This window comes from Bubalus kerabau, chromosome 6 (assembly GCF_029407905.1).
Source record: "Bubalus kerabau isolate K-KA32 ecotype Philippines breed swamp buffalo chromosome 6, PCC_UOA_SB_1v2, whole genome shotgun sequence".
Taxonomy (NCBI): domain Eukaryota; kingdom Metazoa; phylum Chordata; class Mammalia; order Artiodactyla; family Bovidae; genus Bubalus; species Bubalus kerabau.
In genome coordinates, this window is record NC_073629.1 from 19,537,149 (window position 1) to 19,554,154 (window position 17,006).

At 45.7% G+C, this 17,006-nt stretch overlaps 1 protein-coding gene across 3 annotated transcripts; it reads left to right on the forward strand.

The window, feature by feature from the left end:
* The first annotated feature begins 4,087 nt into the window (after positions 1-4,087).
* On the forward strand, positions 4,088-15,892 carry S100A10 (S100 calcium binding protein A10). Of its 3 annotated transcripts, none has more exons than XM_055584265.1 (3): positions 4,088-4,454; positions 11,980-12,132; positions 15,484-15,892. In XM_055584265.1, the coding sequence occupies exons 2-3, from the start codon at positions 12,001-12,003 to the stop codon at positions 15,643-15,645; spliced, it is 294 nt and encodes a 97-aa protein (XP_055440240.1). In that variant the 5' UTR covers positions 4,088-4,454; positions 11,980-12,000; the 3' UTR covers positions 15,646-15,892. The 3 variants fall into 3 exon arrangements, with proteins under 3 accessions (XP_055440240.1, XP_055440238.1, XP_055440239.1); XM_055584263.1 differs by having other exon boundaries at positions 4,119-4,348; XM_055584264.1 differs by lacking the exon at positions 4,088-4,454 and adding an exon at positions 4,792-4,947.
* Positions 15,893-17,006: the final 1,114 nt, after the last annotated feature.

Consider the following 17,006-nt stretch of genomic DNA (forward strand, 5'->3'; position numbering starts at 1 on the left):
GCTGCTCAGCATGTGGGATCTTAGTTCCCTGACCAGGGATCAGACATGTGACCCCTTCCTGCACTGGAAGTGCAGAGTCTTATCCACTGGACCACCAGGAAAGTTCCTGTTGTTTTGTTTGTTTTGGGGGTTGCTAGCAAAAAGTCTTGACCAGGCAACTGTAAATTGATAGTTCTCAACTGAACTGCTGTAGAGAACTGTTGTGATTCCTTCCTAGGGCTCCATAATTGAGGAATAAAGTTTCCTTTTGTTACAACTATCATTCCAACCGTTAATACCATGTTTGAGCAGACAGAATGTTGAGCTTTGCTGCCTATAGTTTCTGTGTGGTGCCGGGCACAACTTGATGCATATGAAGAAACAAAGAAACTATGCATTTGCCAGATTTGCCAGAACTTTGTCTCCTGAGTATCTGAGAGTCATCAGGGCGCTAAAAGGGTCTACCTAAACAGTGCCACCATGATGCTGAAATGTGACCAGTTTAATAGTGTGATTCCTATACATGCCACTTAATCTTTTTGAGTATGCTGCCAAAATCAGATCAGATCAGATCAGATCAGTCACTCAGTGTTCAAAAAAATGCCACCCTGTTCTGCTGTAACAAATACATACCCAAATTATGAGGTTCTTTCTCATCCACAAAACTAGTCAGATGAAAATGTTCCTGGTTAGCTGCTGGTTTTCCTCCATTCAGTGATTCTGGGACTCGGGCTCCTTCCAGCTGTGGCTTCTCTACCCCTAGAATTTCAGAATTCAGAAGATGGAGAAAAAGAACGTGGAAAGTCATCTCTTAACCCCTTTGGCCTGCAGGTGACACCCATCACTTCCAGCCCCATTCTGCTGATGATTAGTCACTGAGTCACATGAAGTGCAAGAGGTGCTAGGAATATAATCTCTGGCTCAGCAGCCTCTTCTCAGCAACACCTCTACACTGTGATAGGAAGAACACATTTCTGGTGGACATCATGCCCTCTTTGCTGCAACCACAAATGCAAGAGTTGAGAACCACTGGGAAGTGGGTTTCATTGCTATGTGACATGGAGAACTGGGAAAAATACCCAATACTGCCTCATTAGTAGAACAACACCCCCTACTCCCAGTATTTTCTACACTGGAATGTGCAATGGGCCTGGTGGAGAACATGAATACCACCTCCTCTTTGTTCTAGGAACCACATTGTCTCCAATCTGTTCCCATTCTTCTGGTGGCCATTCAGTCTGCTCCTCTCCCCGCATCTCCCCCACCCCACCCCCTACCACCTTACCATCCTTGATGGGCAGCTCTGCCTCAAGCACCAGTCCCTGGTCTGATCAGCTGTCACTCGGGAGACAGAGCTGGCTCTGTTAACCTGTGGTTTATAAAGGATAACCACCTTCTGGAGAAAGAACTGCCTGGGACCACCTCTCCTAGAGAGAGATGAAAGGCATGGCAGGTACTTAGAACTTTATGGATCTACCAGTACCTAGAGTAAAAAAAAAAAAAATGTCACAAGAGGGCACAGATAGTGTCCAACCATTTTTCAAATGCTTTGTTTACTTTTGGCTGCACTGGGTCTTCGTTGCTGCACACGGGCTTACTCTTGTTGCTCTCTGCGGGCTTCCCGTTGAGGTGGCTTCGCTTGTTGCGGGGCACAGGGTCTAGGGCGTGCAGCATCAGTGGTTGTGGCACACAGGCTTAGTTGCTCCGTGGTGTGTGGAGTCTTCCTAGACCAGGGACCTATCCATGTCCCCTGCATGGGCAGGTGGACTTTTTACCCCTAGACCACCAGGGAAGTCCATCCTGCAACCATTTCTACCACTATACTTCCAGCACTCAGCACAGTGCTTTGGAAACCCAGGTTCCATCTGTCTTGTGAAGCTGTAGCCACTAAGACTTGGGAGCCCTGAGAGTCTGGCTGGTAGGCCAGAGAAGACAGTAAAGGAGCTACAGTGTAATCAAATACAGTGGTTTCTTGGAATCCTTGTAGGTATTGGTTCCAGAAACTTCCCCATATACCAAAATCCACAGATGCTCAAGTCCCTTATATGATACAGTATCACATATAACCTACACACAGCCTTTGGTGTACTTTAAATCACCTCTAGATTACTTTTTTTTTTAACTTTTTATTTTGTATTGGGGTATAGGCAATTAACAATGTTGTGATAATTTCAGATGAACAGGGAAGGGACTCAGTCATCATATACATTCTCCCCCACAAACTCCCCTCCTATCCAGGCTGCCACATAGCATTGTGCAGAGTTCCCTGTGCTATACAGTAGGTCCTTGTTGGTTATCCATTTTAAATACAGCAGGGTGTACATGACCATCCCAAACTCCCTAACTATCCCTTCCTTGGCCCCAGCCATAAGTTTTATAAGTCTGTATCTTTCTGTTTTACAAGTTCATTTTAATACCTAACAGAATGCAAATAATTGTAAAGACTATGTAAATGCTATGCAAATTGTTGCAAATTCAAGTTTGCTTTTTGGACATTTATGAAATTACTTCTCTGGATATTTTTGATCCATGGTTGGTTGAATCTGAGGATGAAGAACTCTCAGATATAAAGAGTCAACTGCAGTAACTTGTTGAATGAAAAAAAAGGAATGAGTAAATGAACAATCATGCTCTTGATGACATATAAATAGTAAAGATAAGTTATGGAGCAAAAATAGAATACGTAATTTTATAATCAATGTGGTCACAATTTAGGAATTCCATATCAAATGCAAAAAGAATGAATTTGTTTATTTTTTTAACAAATTTTAGCACTTCCTAGCTCTTCACTCGGAGAAGGCAATGGCACCCCACTCTAGAACTCTTGCCTGGAATAGGCCATGCGCAGAAGAGCCTGGTGGGCTGCAGTCCATGGGGTCACTAAGAGTTGGACACGACTGAGCGACTTCACTTTCACTTTTCACTTTCATGCATTGGAGAAGGAAATGGCAACCCACTCCAGTGTTCTTGCCTGGAGAATCCCAGGGACAGAGGAGCTTGGTGGGCTGCAGTCTTGGGGTCGCACAGAGTCAGACATGACTGAAGTGACTTAGCAGCAGCAGCCCTTCATTAAATAACTACAACCCAAGACTTCCCAGGTGGTCCAGTGGTTGAGAATCTGCCTGCCAATGAAGGGGACGTGGATTTGAACTCTGTTCCAGAAAGATCCCACATGTTATGGGGCTACTACTGGGCCCAACAAAGACTCAATGCAACCACATAAATATGAAAAAAAAAAAGGAAATACATAAAAATGTTTATCTTTGATCCATGCATTTACAAGTGATTTTTTCTCCTTCTACATTGGTATATTTTCCAAACCTTCTACAAGAAGAATGCACCTTTTTTACAATCAAATTTCAAAGTCACGGTAAATATTATCTTTAAAACATCTATCAAATGTTCCTGCTCCAGGAATTGTTTTGTGATCATTCCATGGGGACTTAGAGGTGCCTCCTCAATGCTCACAGTGTCCGATAGCATCCTCTACCATTCACTGAACTCAGTGGATTTTGTTTGCTAATCTATCTTCCAACAAGGCTTGAAGTTGAGGGACAGACTGATTCTTTGATTTCCGAATCCCCAGGCCCTAGTACATACACTAAGCATTCCTAAACATTGCAAATCAAATGAAGGAATCACGGAGTGCATAGTATAGGAACTCAGGTGTTCTCATTCTAAATCTAGTTGCATCTTTCCCGGAGCTAAAGGGATCAAGCATTTTCTCCACTCTTGACTGTAGCCAACAGCCTAGGAAGAGCTTAGGAAGCTTATGGGAAGACCGCAGAACTGCCCCGTTGAACGTTCAGCACCAAGGTTGAGGAACTCAGTGGAGTGAGAACTGAAATCTGAGTTTTCCTGGCAAGAGCTCAGATTAGTCACATGGAGGCATTTGGAGGATTCCCCAAGACTGCTCATTCCTCAGGGATCACTCACTCCTCCCAGGACCTCCCGTGGGAACAAAGGAAAACCCAAGACTTGGGACTGGGCCCTTTTCCACCAACAGCTGCTAGTAGTTTGCATTTAACCCTGAACCACAATTAAAATAAATGTCGGGGGTTGGGGGGAGTGGATAGCACCAGCTAGGAAACCCTTAGGTTTTCTCTAAGTTCCTTCTGAAGTGCTTTGAGGACCAAACAGGCCAATTTCAGGACAAAAAAAGGAAAAAAAGGAGATTCTTAAACAGGTTTTAATAATGTCAGCTACAGCCGAAACTGACCAACTGCCAAGCACGTTAAGAGGGGTCAATTTCCAGTTCAACCAAGGGTTTGTAATTCCCTGGAGCTAAAAAGCCCAACAGCACCACCACCCTCTTCACTGCGGCAGGGAGTGAACTCGGCTTCTCAGAAAACAGCCCGTAGGCCGGGCGGTGAGTGAGGGGGAGACCCGCTGCAGGCCTTGGAACCCTCCCAATTTACCTCTTAGAGTCTAATCTGAAACCAAGACTGACGCTTTTGCGGTTTTAAGGACTCCAGGTGCCCCTCCCTACAATATCATCTAGAAAATAATTCCTAGACCTGTAGTTTACAGACAAGGAGCCTACAATCTGGTTCTGGGCCAGCGCGCCCCACCCGCAGGACGACTGGATTCTTTGATTTCCACACTCACTAAAAGCAAACCCGAGAGAAAGGGCACGAAAATATTCGAGAGCATTTGAGTAGGAAGAGTTTACAATATCGTTCTCTCAGGGGGCGGGTGGAGGCCTGGAGCGAGGCTACACCGCATAGCCAGAGAAGGGTGTGTGCGCTGCGCGCCCGGGGTGTGAGTGTGGCGGGGGGAGAGGGAGGAGGGCAGGAAGAGGAGGGAGGGGAAGAGGTGGGGTGAGCCGAGGCCCTGACACCCGCCCAGGCTCCTCCTGCCTCCCCCCGCCCCCCCTCCCCCACGTACTAAGGCGCCCTGCCCGCGGCGCTGTGCTCACTGGCCGCGCGTCCCCGCCAGCCGAGCGTCCCCGCTGCGCCTCCCGCCAAGGTGAGTCCTGCCCGCCGGTCCCGGGCGGTCCCCGGCCCCACATCCCGCGCCCGGGTAAATCCCCACATCGGCGGCTCCCGCTCGCCAGGCGGTCTTCGCCGGGCGTCCCAGGTGTGGAAGTAGGACGATGGTGGTGGTCGGGCGTCGGCTGGGCATGCGGGGGTATCCTCTCCTCGAGCTCTGGGCCACACCCCAGCTGGGCGAGCACCTCCCCTGTCCCTCCCCGGCGCGACCCCCCAGACCCCCAGAGGAGGGAGCACTTGGCCTTTACTAGTATTTCGGTGTTGGTGCCCCGGGGTCTGCTCTCTCCTACCTTTTGGTATATCTTTATTTACACCCCTTCCTGCTTTTCGACTAGTCTCCCCAGTTACCCGAATCCCTGTTTCTGGCCCCCTGTCCTGGCCGGCTTGTTTCTTTGTGGGCTCCGGCTGCAGGTCTGTGCAAATGTTCGTAGTCTTCTAGCTGGAGGGCCCGTGCAGACTCGGAGAGGGCTGGCGGGTTCTCTGCCTAAAGGACACCCCTCTGTCCCTCTCCTCGAAGCTTCAAGGTTGGGTTTCCTGTTATTTGTCTGCTAGACGAGAAGTTTCTCTCTACCAGCAGAGGGAAGAAGGTCCTATTTGTTTTCCTTATAACACAGTTTTGCTGAGGGGGTAGTGGGAAGCCACCACCTTCAGCCACCACTGAAGTGGGTTTTGTACTGAAACGGTTTCCTTCTTGCTATTTTAGTTAAACAAGTGGAACTATACAGAGATAGAGGAAGAGCAAGTTTAATGAAGGATCTAACACCCCAGATTAACCTGGCCCAGTACAATGAGCTGTTGGTACCTGGACACAATTTGAGCCTGGCAAAGGACTGGTGCTTCGCCCCAGACCTGAATACCGCACTTTCCAGCCTCCGGCGGTCTCCACCTAACTGAAACCCAGAATCTGCCTTGTTGGGCGGGGGTGGAGGGGCCGGCAGAGCAGCTAGCCCTGTGCCAGGCACCACGGGGCCCTGGGCCAGGCTCTGGAATACGTTAAGCCCACCCGCTTTCCTCCCTTGAGGTTTCTGCAGGGCGTGGTTAGCACAAAGGGCTCCGGATTCTCCTAGTGGAAGCCTGTGACTCAGTTGTGAGACCATGTGGGTGTGGCCTGGATGGTTCCAGACTCTCTCTGCAGATGGTTCAGACAGAACACTCCCTGAAGGAAAAGGGGAACTGTGCCATTTTAGAGGGCATTTTCCAAGAGGAAATGAGTCACACCCGGACAGGCCGGCCATCTGAAGGAGAGGTTTCTTGACTGAACTGTGGTTGAGGACAGGTTAGATTGGTAGGGTCATGGCGTTTCAGCTGCTGCGTTATCCACCTGGATGCCCACTGGCAGGCTGCCTCAGCTTTATTTGGGAGGTAGCGCTTCTCATTGAGAGGTTTGCAGTTACTGCAGATTCTTTTTCCCCTACAGCATGAGTTTCAACCTGCAGCACTGGACTTATATCCTGCCCTTCAGGTGAGGCCAGGCCCAGAGAAACACCCTGTCAGTGATCTTTGCCTCCAGCGTGTTTCATCAAATTGCAAAAGGTGATGCCAGGCATTAGGGCAGGAATGAGTTCATAATTCATCTGAAATATCTTCATCAGCCCTGCCCCCACAGATTCCTGTCCGGTTTCTATTTAATCGTCTCTTCCAAGTGATGTATTCCTCCCTTGACAGCCAGAAGCTACTTTCTTCACTGTGGTCCTTGATTCACCATTTGGAGATTCTTATTTTGGTTCTTCAGATTTTCCTGATGGTCTTCTGGGCATAAAGCACTCTGATTTCTAGGTGATACTCTTCCCCGGCTTTTCCTGCATACAACATCGGATGGCCCCCTTTCCTCCCATGTCTGGCACCTGGCCAACCTCTCCAGCAGCTACTCTCCAGTGAGGTCAGGGCTTGGGCTGGGTGGAGCTGAGACTGAGTGCCTCTTGACTTTCCACGGACGGCTCCAACCCTGTGACTTTTTTAGAGCACTACCCACTTGGTATGGCCTTGATCCAGTCCAGTCTTTTAAAGTTGAAGGAAACAATAGAATCCTTTCAGAGATATAAAGTGTAGATTAGCACTCAGACTGCTAGGAAAGCTGATCTTTTTAGAGTCTTAAGCTTCTCATTTTTCTGGGACTCAACAATTTAGGACTCTCACATCAAAAGCAAAAAGAATGAATTTATTTTTAACAATTTTCAGCACTTCCTGGCCCTTTATTAAAGAACTACCACCTAATCCAACAATGGATTTAATAACTGTTGTCACAATGGCTGTTGTTTGCCAGTTCTGGCGGATACCTGACAACTCTTCAAGGAAAATTGGATGTACTCTGTTAGCGTAGAGAAGGCCTCAGAGTTCTTCCTATTGGATTGTATCTGGAACTCTTCTTTTGCTGCTCATTTTCTTAATGGGAAAATTTTATGTTTGGTGAAAGGTGGGAGAGACAGCCTGGATTAGATCCATTGCTTCAACTCACTTTTTCTGAATTCCCTTTAGGGATCAAATTCAATAATGCCTTCGGGGTTCAATTCCCGATCCCACCCCCCCATCCCCCACCCCCTTTTTTTTTTCTTTTTAAAATCATCAAAAAGAAGGACACCTAAAACACATTTTTAGATAACATGTTTGTTTTTACTAACATTCTGCCAATTGTTTTCTGGGTGGGCTGTAAGAAAACTAGGGTATGGACAAGACACAGAAGAGATCAGACTTCTTACTCTTTGGAAATCTTTTTGAAATTATGGCCTGGATCTGGGCATGGGTCCAGAGCAAACATTTGATATTGCTTAGGAGCAGACACTTTTCTAAGGAGGACCCCTACTTCCCTGCTATTCCCAGAAGGATCAAAATTTATATTATTGTCAATTTCCTACTTACTAATTCATTGAGTAGACTCTGAAGGCAGGGTGCTGGCTTCTAAGACTCTGCTTCTGGAGCCCACAGTTTAGTGGAGAAAGACACAGAAGCACAGTTAACTAGAATTCAGGACATATTTTAAAATAGTATGACCTTAGCTGGTGAACTCCCCAAAGTCAAGCACCATGGGGGTGGGGGCTGTGGAAAGGGGGCCCGCATAAGCCTAGTCATGCAAAGTAGGTTCTCAGTGTAGGTATAGCAAAAATTGAATTCCCACCACTGTAATTAAGTTTGTAGAGCCCAGAATTTTTTTCTGAAGAGACAGTTACACGAAGAAACCTATGTGAGCATCCACTCTTCAGACCTGTATAGGAGAAACACAGACATCACAATAAAATGATTTCAGTAAAAACGTGAGTGACCAACAATGAGGTAGTTAGCAGCTTGTTGAGCTCACAGTGAGAAAGCAATCAAGAGGGATAAACCAAAACTAGAGAAAAAGTGTTGGGTGACCAGACCTGTTTAGCAGGACACACCATTTTCTCCTACACTATGGAATGTACTCTACTGTTGATTCATTGACTGACCCTTTCCAGGCCCTTCCCAGCCCTCACCTCCTGCTCTGCTCCAGTGGCCAGGGTTTCAGCCCAGACCTGGGTAATCACACCTGCACCTCAGCTCCAGCCAACGGAATTGTTTGATTCATTCATTCGCTCATCAGCAACACTATACCACTATTTAGTGGTTTCTAGACAGAACAGAATAATAGCCCTTACCCTATAAAAACTTAAATCGAGGATGGAGAGGCAGATAAATGATGAAATGGCAGTAGGTTGTCTGGGGAACAGAGAGGATGCCGCTGCCTCTCAGCCCAAGGCCATCCAGTAGAAATGTTTCCGAGCCGGAAGCTAGAGTAACACCCCTACCTGGGGGTGGAGCTCGGGTGGCTGGAGAATGGCCGCGGTGGGCGGAGGCAGTGATGGAAACGCCAGATTCAAGTTCCTGAACTGCTGCTTTAGCAACCAATCCATCTGCCCAGCCCGGGTGAGCCACGCCCAAGATGGGAGGGCCTGGCGGGCTGCCTCAGTAGGGCTACCACCACACTCTGGAAGAACTGGAGGATCCATCCACTAGCCAAGAGAATAGTGTTCATGACATCTTCCCCTTTTCCTTCATCTTACTCTAAAATCAGTGTGCTGGCTTCACCTTCAAAACCGAATGACTTGCTCCTAGCCCTGGTCCGTGCCCTCGGGAGCCGTGGTTACTGATGAGAGGGTGGTCATCTCTGATTTTCAAACCTATTTCTGCTTCCACAACCTTAGATCTCCCGAGTATCCTCTGTTCTGCATTCTTATTGCAGAAGGTCTACCGAACAAACGGGCTCCCCAGGTGACTCAAGTGGTAAAGAACCCACCTACCAATCCAGGAGATGCAAGTTCAGTCCCTAGGTGGGGAAGATCCCCTGAAGAAGGAAATGGCAACTCACTGCAGTATTCTTGCCTGGAGAATCGCTTGGACACAGAGCTTAGCAGACTACAGTCTATAGGGTCGCAGAGTTGGACGTGACTTATCTACTGAGTACAAGCACTAAGGAACAAACTGAGAGTCTGCGCTGGCTGCTGTGGCCACAGCCCACGTGCTCAGTAAACAGCAGAGGGGGATCCAGTGGGGGCAGAAAAGCTCCCACAGTTCATAGTAAGCACAGACCATCCCTGCCTGGGTTTGGAGTGTCCTGAGACCTGAGTGCTCACTCCAGGAAGGAGAGCCTCACTCTCTTGAAGAAGGTATTCAAGGGTGGCCAGGACTTCCTCAGCTTACAACCTGTATTTCTTAGAAGTTCCTGAAGTAGCCTGTTTCCTGTCTCAGGATTCATTTTCATGCTGCAATTCCCTTTCTTACTTCTCTGGCTTTGCAGTGCATTTTCCTTCTGTTCTGCCCTGTGAAGAAAGTGAACGAGCTGTCCCACAGCCAGATCAGCTTCTGAGATCTTTGGGCATTGACTGTGAAGTGCTCTGGCTGTAGAGCTTGGGCACAGGTATTTTTAAACCCCTGGTATCTGACTCCTGAGATATTTCCTGAGAACTGAAGTGGGATGCCACAAGTTTCTCCCAAAGGTGACTCACTCAGTTCAGTTCTCTTAGTTACCTCTTATGCTGCTGGACTTGCAGAGCCAATCCAGGCGAGGCTGACTCCCTCTAAGCCACTGCCATGTGAAGCCAGATACTGGCCGTGTCAGGAGAGAGGAGAAAGGATGTGAGTCCTCTGGAATTCATCCCACAGTGGACCTTGAATTTGCTGCTCTCTCCATGAGAAGTCTTCCAGATGAATCATGCCAGATTCTGGCTTATAGTATTCTCTAGAGTAGCACATTCTTTGGCATGCTGATTCCTGTACTTTTCTGGGGATTGAGGGGTAGGACTTTCAACTCAAAGTGTAATTGCTCAATCCTTGTGTTCACCAGCTCCACCTTCTCCTCGGTAAAATATAGCATTTAGGGATCTGTGTTGAGTATACATATGTCAGCAACAGGAACCAGAATGAATGCATGTCTCCAGTTCCTATTGAGACTCTTCAGGAGAAGATGCCAGCCTCCCCTTCAACCACTGCTCTAAACCAAGGGTCCCTATCCTCTGGGACTGTGGACCAGTACCCGCTGTCAGATCAGTGATGGCATTAGATTAGAAATAAAGTGCACAATAAATGTAATGCTCTTGAATCATCCTGAAACCATCCCCCATCCCCCTTCCCCATCTGTGGAAAAACTGTCTTCCACAAAACCAGCCCCTGGTGCCAAAAAGTTTGGGGACTGCTGCTGCTGCTGCCGCTAAGTCACTTCAGTCATATCCGACTCTGTGCGACCCCATAAACGGCAGCCCACCAGGCTCCCCCGTCCCTGAGATTCTCCAGGCAAGAACACTGGAGTGGGTTGCCATTGCCTTCTACTCTAAACCAATTCCTAACCTTTTTTTTTTTTTTTGGAGTAGTATATTAGTCTCGATTCAATTTCATCTATTTCCTATCCAGTAGTGATTTTAGTTGGTGTAAGCCAAAGCTACTCTGTTCTTGCTGAAGCATGCCTTCCAATTAAGCAAAATTCACCGGGCTCCTCTTAAGTATCAGGCATTGGGCCTTGATGAGACAAATGCCCCCAGATTATTATACCTGAATATAATGATCTGACAAGTCCTTTCCTTTTTAAGCTATTCACAATGTAAAGCTCTTCCTTTCCCACTGCACCTCAGACTGTGAGAGTAGCTCTTCTGTCTAGTGCTGCCAAAAATATATCAGATCCCCAAAGTGATTAGTATATACCGTTACTTGTTCCTTCTCAAGGCTTTGGGTAGCTTGTATTTGGGTAGGGCAACTGATGTTGCTACCAAAGATGCAAATGAGTTTGTTACGATCAATAACAAGTTCAGAACTTTAGTAAAGAATACAAGGAATTCCCTGGAGATCCAGTGGTTAGGGTTCCTCACTTTCAGTGAAGTGGCTTGGGTTCAATCCCTGGCCAGGGAGCACAGATCCCACAAGCCATGCTGTGTGGCCAAAAAAAAAAAAAGTGCTCAGAAGATGAAATTCATTTTTAAGCAGATTTCTAAACCCTAGAATGAGACCAAACAAGGTCTAGTGAAGCTTGGAGGGTTGAAGTTCTTTTATTAATGACGCTTGAGTGTGGCTGTTGGTATTCAGCCATGTCCACATGGAAGAGTCCCATTTACCAGCGCCCGCCACCACCGCCACCAAGAGAAGTGGTGAGACATCTGTTCTCTCAGTAGGTGCTTTGTCAGTTAAACGAAGGGGCACTGATCTTGCTTTTCCAAATGATCAGAGTTTTTATTCTTCATTATGCAAACTTAGCAGGCAACTAGATAAAACCCCTCATTCAGAGCACCAGTATCTGAAGTGCCTGTTTCCATCAGCAGGAGGAAGGCCCAAAACCTGGGGTGAATTGGAAAAGGATTGAATGGCTGAGCTCTTCCAGTCATTCTCAAAAGACTGGTAATTCATGTCACTTAATGTAGCCTTGGGGCAACCAAGCCATGTGGGTCTACAGCTACTGAGCTCGTGTGCTCTAGAGCCTGCCTGCGGCGACTAAGACCCAAGACAACCAAATAAATAAATGAATAAAATTTTTTAGAGTTAATGTATATTGTTTCTTTCCATCCTTTAATAGGTTTCAACAGACTTTATCAAAATGCCGTCTCAAATGGAGCACGCCATGGAAACCATGATGTTCACATTTCACAAATTTGCAGGTGATAAAGGTTACTTAACAAAGGAAGACCTGAGAGTACTCATGGAAAAGGAGTTCCCTGGATTTTTGGAAGTAAGTATTGAAAGGCACAGAAAGAATCCGTTATAATGCTTCTGGGCCCCGTTTCCTTTCCCTTCCTCTTTCTAGCCCTTCGCGGTGGAAGTCACTACTAGAAAGGTGTTTTCATTCATTTAGTTATTAAACGTTATTGAGTGCCTCCTGTTTGTAAGATACTATGGGAGGAAACAGACAGTAAAGAAGACATATAGCCCCTGCTCTTAAGGAGCTTACAGTTTGGAAGTGAAATGAGACTACACACAAATCATAATACGAGGTGTTAGAAAGATTCCTTCTGGAGTCACTGTGTCCATTGAGACAGAGTTGCAGGAAAGAAGGTCTTTCACCTGAGTAATCGTCCAGGTTGCCTTGTTGCCCTCAGGTCCATAAACCTGGCACTGGAGGTGCCCCGTCCTGGTCACATCCACTCATGTCCCTTCTTAAAGTAAATCCCTTTAGATAAAGACTTTCAAACTTTTTCCCAACACTACTCTAAACGAATGGTGTCAAGCATCTGCTGAATGAGAGCCAAGCATCGCTCCAGAAAAAACTGCTTTTCACATTGATAATGCTATGAGAACACAGGAGCACAGTCTGAGTTTATGCCTGCGCTACTAGATTGAAATGCAAACCCCTCTCTGCCTGCCACAACCAGAGTCACTTAAAGGGATCAGGACTGTACTTGGTGTAGAACATTGCATTAGCCTATAAAGGGTGAAGGGAAAGTGAAAGTGTTAGTCACTCAACTGTGTCCAACCCTTTGTGACCTCATGGACAGTAGCCTACCAGGCTCCTCTGTCCATGGAATTCTCCAGGTAAGAACACTGGAGTGGTTGCCATGCCTGTCTCCAGGGGACGAACTTCCCGTGGAGGGATCTTCAGGATCTTCCTGACCCAGGGATCGAACCTGTGACTTCTGCATTGCAGGCAGATTCTTTACCATCTGAACCACTGGGGAGGAGATGGTAAAAGGCAGAGTCCTGCCTCTTGTCATCTGCATGGTAAACAGCAGTAGTTAAGCCCCTGACTCCTGACTCAGTAAACATAAGGTTTCATAGGACATGATGATTTATAGGTTATCAGTATCAGTCAAATAAACAGATAGAAATCACTTAACTTGTATCTTAGAGCTGCAGTCACCACAGGGCTAGCCTAGAATGAGTTAGAGGACACTGGTGCTCTGCTTTCTTACAGTTCTGCGATACAAACCCAGACCAGGACCCTAACTAACACTGGGAAGGTTGCTTCAGCTTTCTGTGCCTCAGTTCAGGCGCTCTGTAAAATGAGAGGCTGGACATGATTATCTGCAAGACCACTCTCACTTTCTGTGATCCTTCTAGGCAAGCATAAAATTCAAGGACAAAATGTGCTCATTGTAAACCTGCCCATCACACAAAGAAGCTCTCAGTCTGCTTCTAAACACTCGTTAATTGTGTTGTTACATAAGTTAGAAGCCAGGATGACTATCACATGAGACAAAGACCCTTCCTAAAGGCTTTGTGGTTCGATAAAGTGTTCAACACAGTTCGGAACATGGCAGTACAATTTATTCTAAGCATGGGGTCATAATTCCGGCACATCCACACTGGCTACACTGACAGAGCGTTGTGTTTCTAAACCTGATCCCTGATGTCATCCAAACTGCACTGCTTGTGACCACAGCCAGGAAGCTGGGGTTGAGGCCAGAATTAACTGAAACCCACCAAAAGAGGGAGGTAGCTGCATAGACAGGTTATAGTTGACTGCTTAGGGCATGTTGGAAATGCTGCTGCTTGCCTTAAAGGGTTTCTGAGCGCACTTTATATAAACATCCAGCACACTTGAGACAGTATGTGTCAGTTCCCTTACTCAAGTATGCAGTCAACAGGACTCATAAATGCTTTACCTGAGCCCTTAGTGGGTTTTTTTTTGTTTTTTTTTTGGTTGTACCACACAGCATGTGGGATCTTATTTCCCTGAGCAGGGATCAAACCCACCCTTCTGCATTGGAAGCACAGAGTCATAAACACTGGACCACCAGGAAAGTCCCCCTGAACCCTTTAACACCTGTAAATGGCCATATTTACTTCTGGTTGATGGCACGGACCCTACAGGAGAAACTACACTTTCCCACTTCTAAGCATCAACACTATGAAAAGGAGTAATTAAACCAATCACCCATGAAAGCAAGGGAAAAGAAAAAACAAAAGGGATCTTACCTATTCATTCCAGTTCCATGCATTTGTGCTAAGAGTTGTGGGGAGTTCTATGACTCCATCACATGTTCTACTTTGAAACACATCCAATGTAAAACATCCAAGAAAGAGTATAGTATGACATAGAGTGGCCAACTCATTAAGAACAGAAGCAATTTTAGAGACACTCTAGTCCAGCCTCAATTCTTAGCTGTTACATGAAGGTCCACCAAGGTGTGTGACTTACTTACCTGGCTAATATAATATTAAGTCACACTAGGTTGGCCTCAGCTGTGCCAAGAAAAGAGGACCAACTGCCCTTCCTCTTTAAATCTAACCCATCCCAGGGTATCGTTAGCATTGCTTCAAAATCCATAGGACATAGATCTGAAATTTACTCCCTAAGTCATCTCATGAGGTCTTTCATAAGGAGTTTCTTTTTTAAGGACTTGACCATGCTATAAGGAATGAAAATTTGTTAAGAGAATGTAAATTTAAAAACTGTGGTAACAGACTTCCCTGATGGCTCAGATGGTTAAGAGTCTGCCTGCAGTGCAGGAGACCCGGGTTCGATACCTGGGTCAGGAAGATCCCCTGGAGAAGAGAATGGCTACCCACCCCAGTGTTCTTGCCTGGAGTATTCCATGGACAGAGAAGCCTGGCGGGCTGCAGTCCATGGCATTGGGAAGAGTCGAACACAACTAAGGAACTAACACTTAACTCCATGGTCCATACCTTCAAAATAATTTGTATGGCAGAGGCCAACACAATATTGTAAAGCAATTATCCTCCAATTAAAAGAAAAGGAAAAAAAATTTGTGATAACAGTTGGACTGTGAGTAGAGCAGGTCAGATTTTAAGTGGACTGAGAATTCAGAGTCGTGGATCTCCCTTCTCTGGCACTGTATCTCCTCTTTCTCCTCTTTCTAGAAATAGACTGTTTCTAGTCCTTGAGTTACATAAAAGAATGCCATGGAAACCTCTTTCCTAGCCTGCAATAAATATGAATTTACTGAAATGCTCTCTCAAAGCAGAGAAGTACATTTAGAAGACCTCCAAATATCACTGTGATCTAAAGCAAGAATTCAAATATTTTGAGGAGAGTATACATATAGTAGTCAGCAGGACAAATCAGAGAAGCTCGTCACTGCAACCACTAACTGACGGTTCTTGCTTCTGTTCTTTTTTTCAGAATCAAAAAGACCCTCTGGCCGTGGACAAAATAATGAAGGACCTGGACCAGTGTCGAGACGGCAAAGTGGGCTTCCAGAGCTTCTTTTCGCTAATCGCTGGGCTCACCATCGCATGCAATGACTATTTTGTAGTACACATGAAGCAGAAGGGGAAGAAGTAGGCAGCACTGAGCAATTACTCCCACCCTGATAAGAATTCTCATAAAGGGTCACTTAAGGACTCTGCCCCACAGCTTCCCCTGTATAAGGATTTCTGAGCAGATGGGACCCATACAAAATGTACAAATAAAATCCAACTCCATTTTGAGAAGCAGAGAAAGAAAAGTCAATTAAAGCCAGATAAGCTTTTGATTTTTATATTGCTTGCATCCTCTTGCTCAATAAACAAATTCCTTTTTTAGTTCTGAATTGCAGACAGAATGCTTATTTCTTCTTCAGAAATGCTTTTTCCTACATGTCCTTGAGCATCTGGCATGAGGCAGAGCTCTTTCCACAGAACCTGCAAGATGAGAAAGCATTCTCCACTCAGGCTTGCAGTCTAACTTCTCAAATTGACCTGCCCTTGTCTAGGTAGCTGTGTCTAGCTGAAGGACAAAACCTTCAAGGATTAAAAGAATGCACTACAGGAATATATTCCAACTTTATAATTTCTGAGCATAGTCCTGCCCAGTTAAATCAGTGCTTTTCCAACCAGCACTCTGTATGCCTGAAATATCTTTAGTCCATTTTTCATAGCAATGTTTCAGCAAACTAGTGTAAAAATAAGTCCATAAGACAACTAATTAAAATCAGAGACTAGTGTGATACCTCAGGAACAATATCACATTATCATTTTTTGAGTTGTCATGAAATGCCATGATTGTATTGTGATGTCAAGAATTAACGTAGCCAGGATTTATATAATAGGGTAGTGCTGTTTTGTTGAAATTGATATGCCAGTACTTATGTCTTGATAAACAGCAAAGTGTTTCTCCTAATCCTTTCTGTGTCTGTTACAAGCTTCAGCAGATATGCATTCTATAGGTATTAAATAGCTATACTTATTAATAATATAACATTCTTTATGGAAAGATGAGGTATGAATTGGCACATGAAATTGTACCAATTAAACAGTTCAATCAACATAATTCTGGGAAAAAGTTCAACATAAGGTCATCCACTATCACCAGGAAAAGCATGTAAAAGGGAACAGGATAGTCCAAAACTATCTTTGGTGAAAGGATATCTGTAATAAAATCAAGGTCAAAGGTCAAATTCCAACATTTTATTTTGTCTCAGCCAATAAATGAACAAGATAAGACAATGGATAGCTTTGCAGCTACAGAGTTATGTCAGCAGGTTTACAAAGAGGGATTTACTACAAGATATTAAATGGAAGAGGGGAGTTGGCTAGCTAAGGAACTGACTCCAGAAGTGATTCCCAAATCCGTGCCATAGATCGGGGCCACCAAAGGAGCTGCTTAGCTCAGAAAGCTGCCTGCTGAGCTGGGAAGCCGTTGCTAAAGCTAGCTGGTCCAGAACC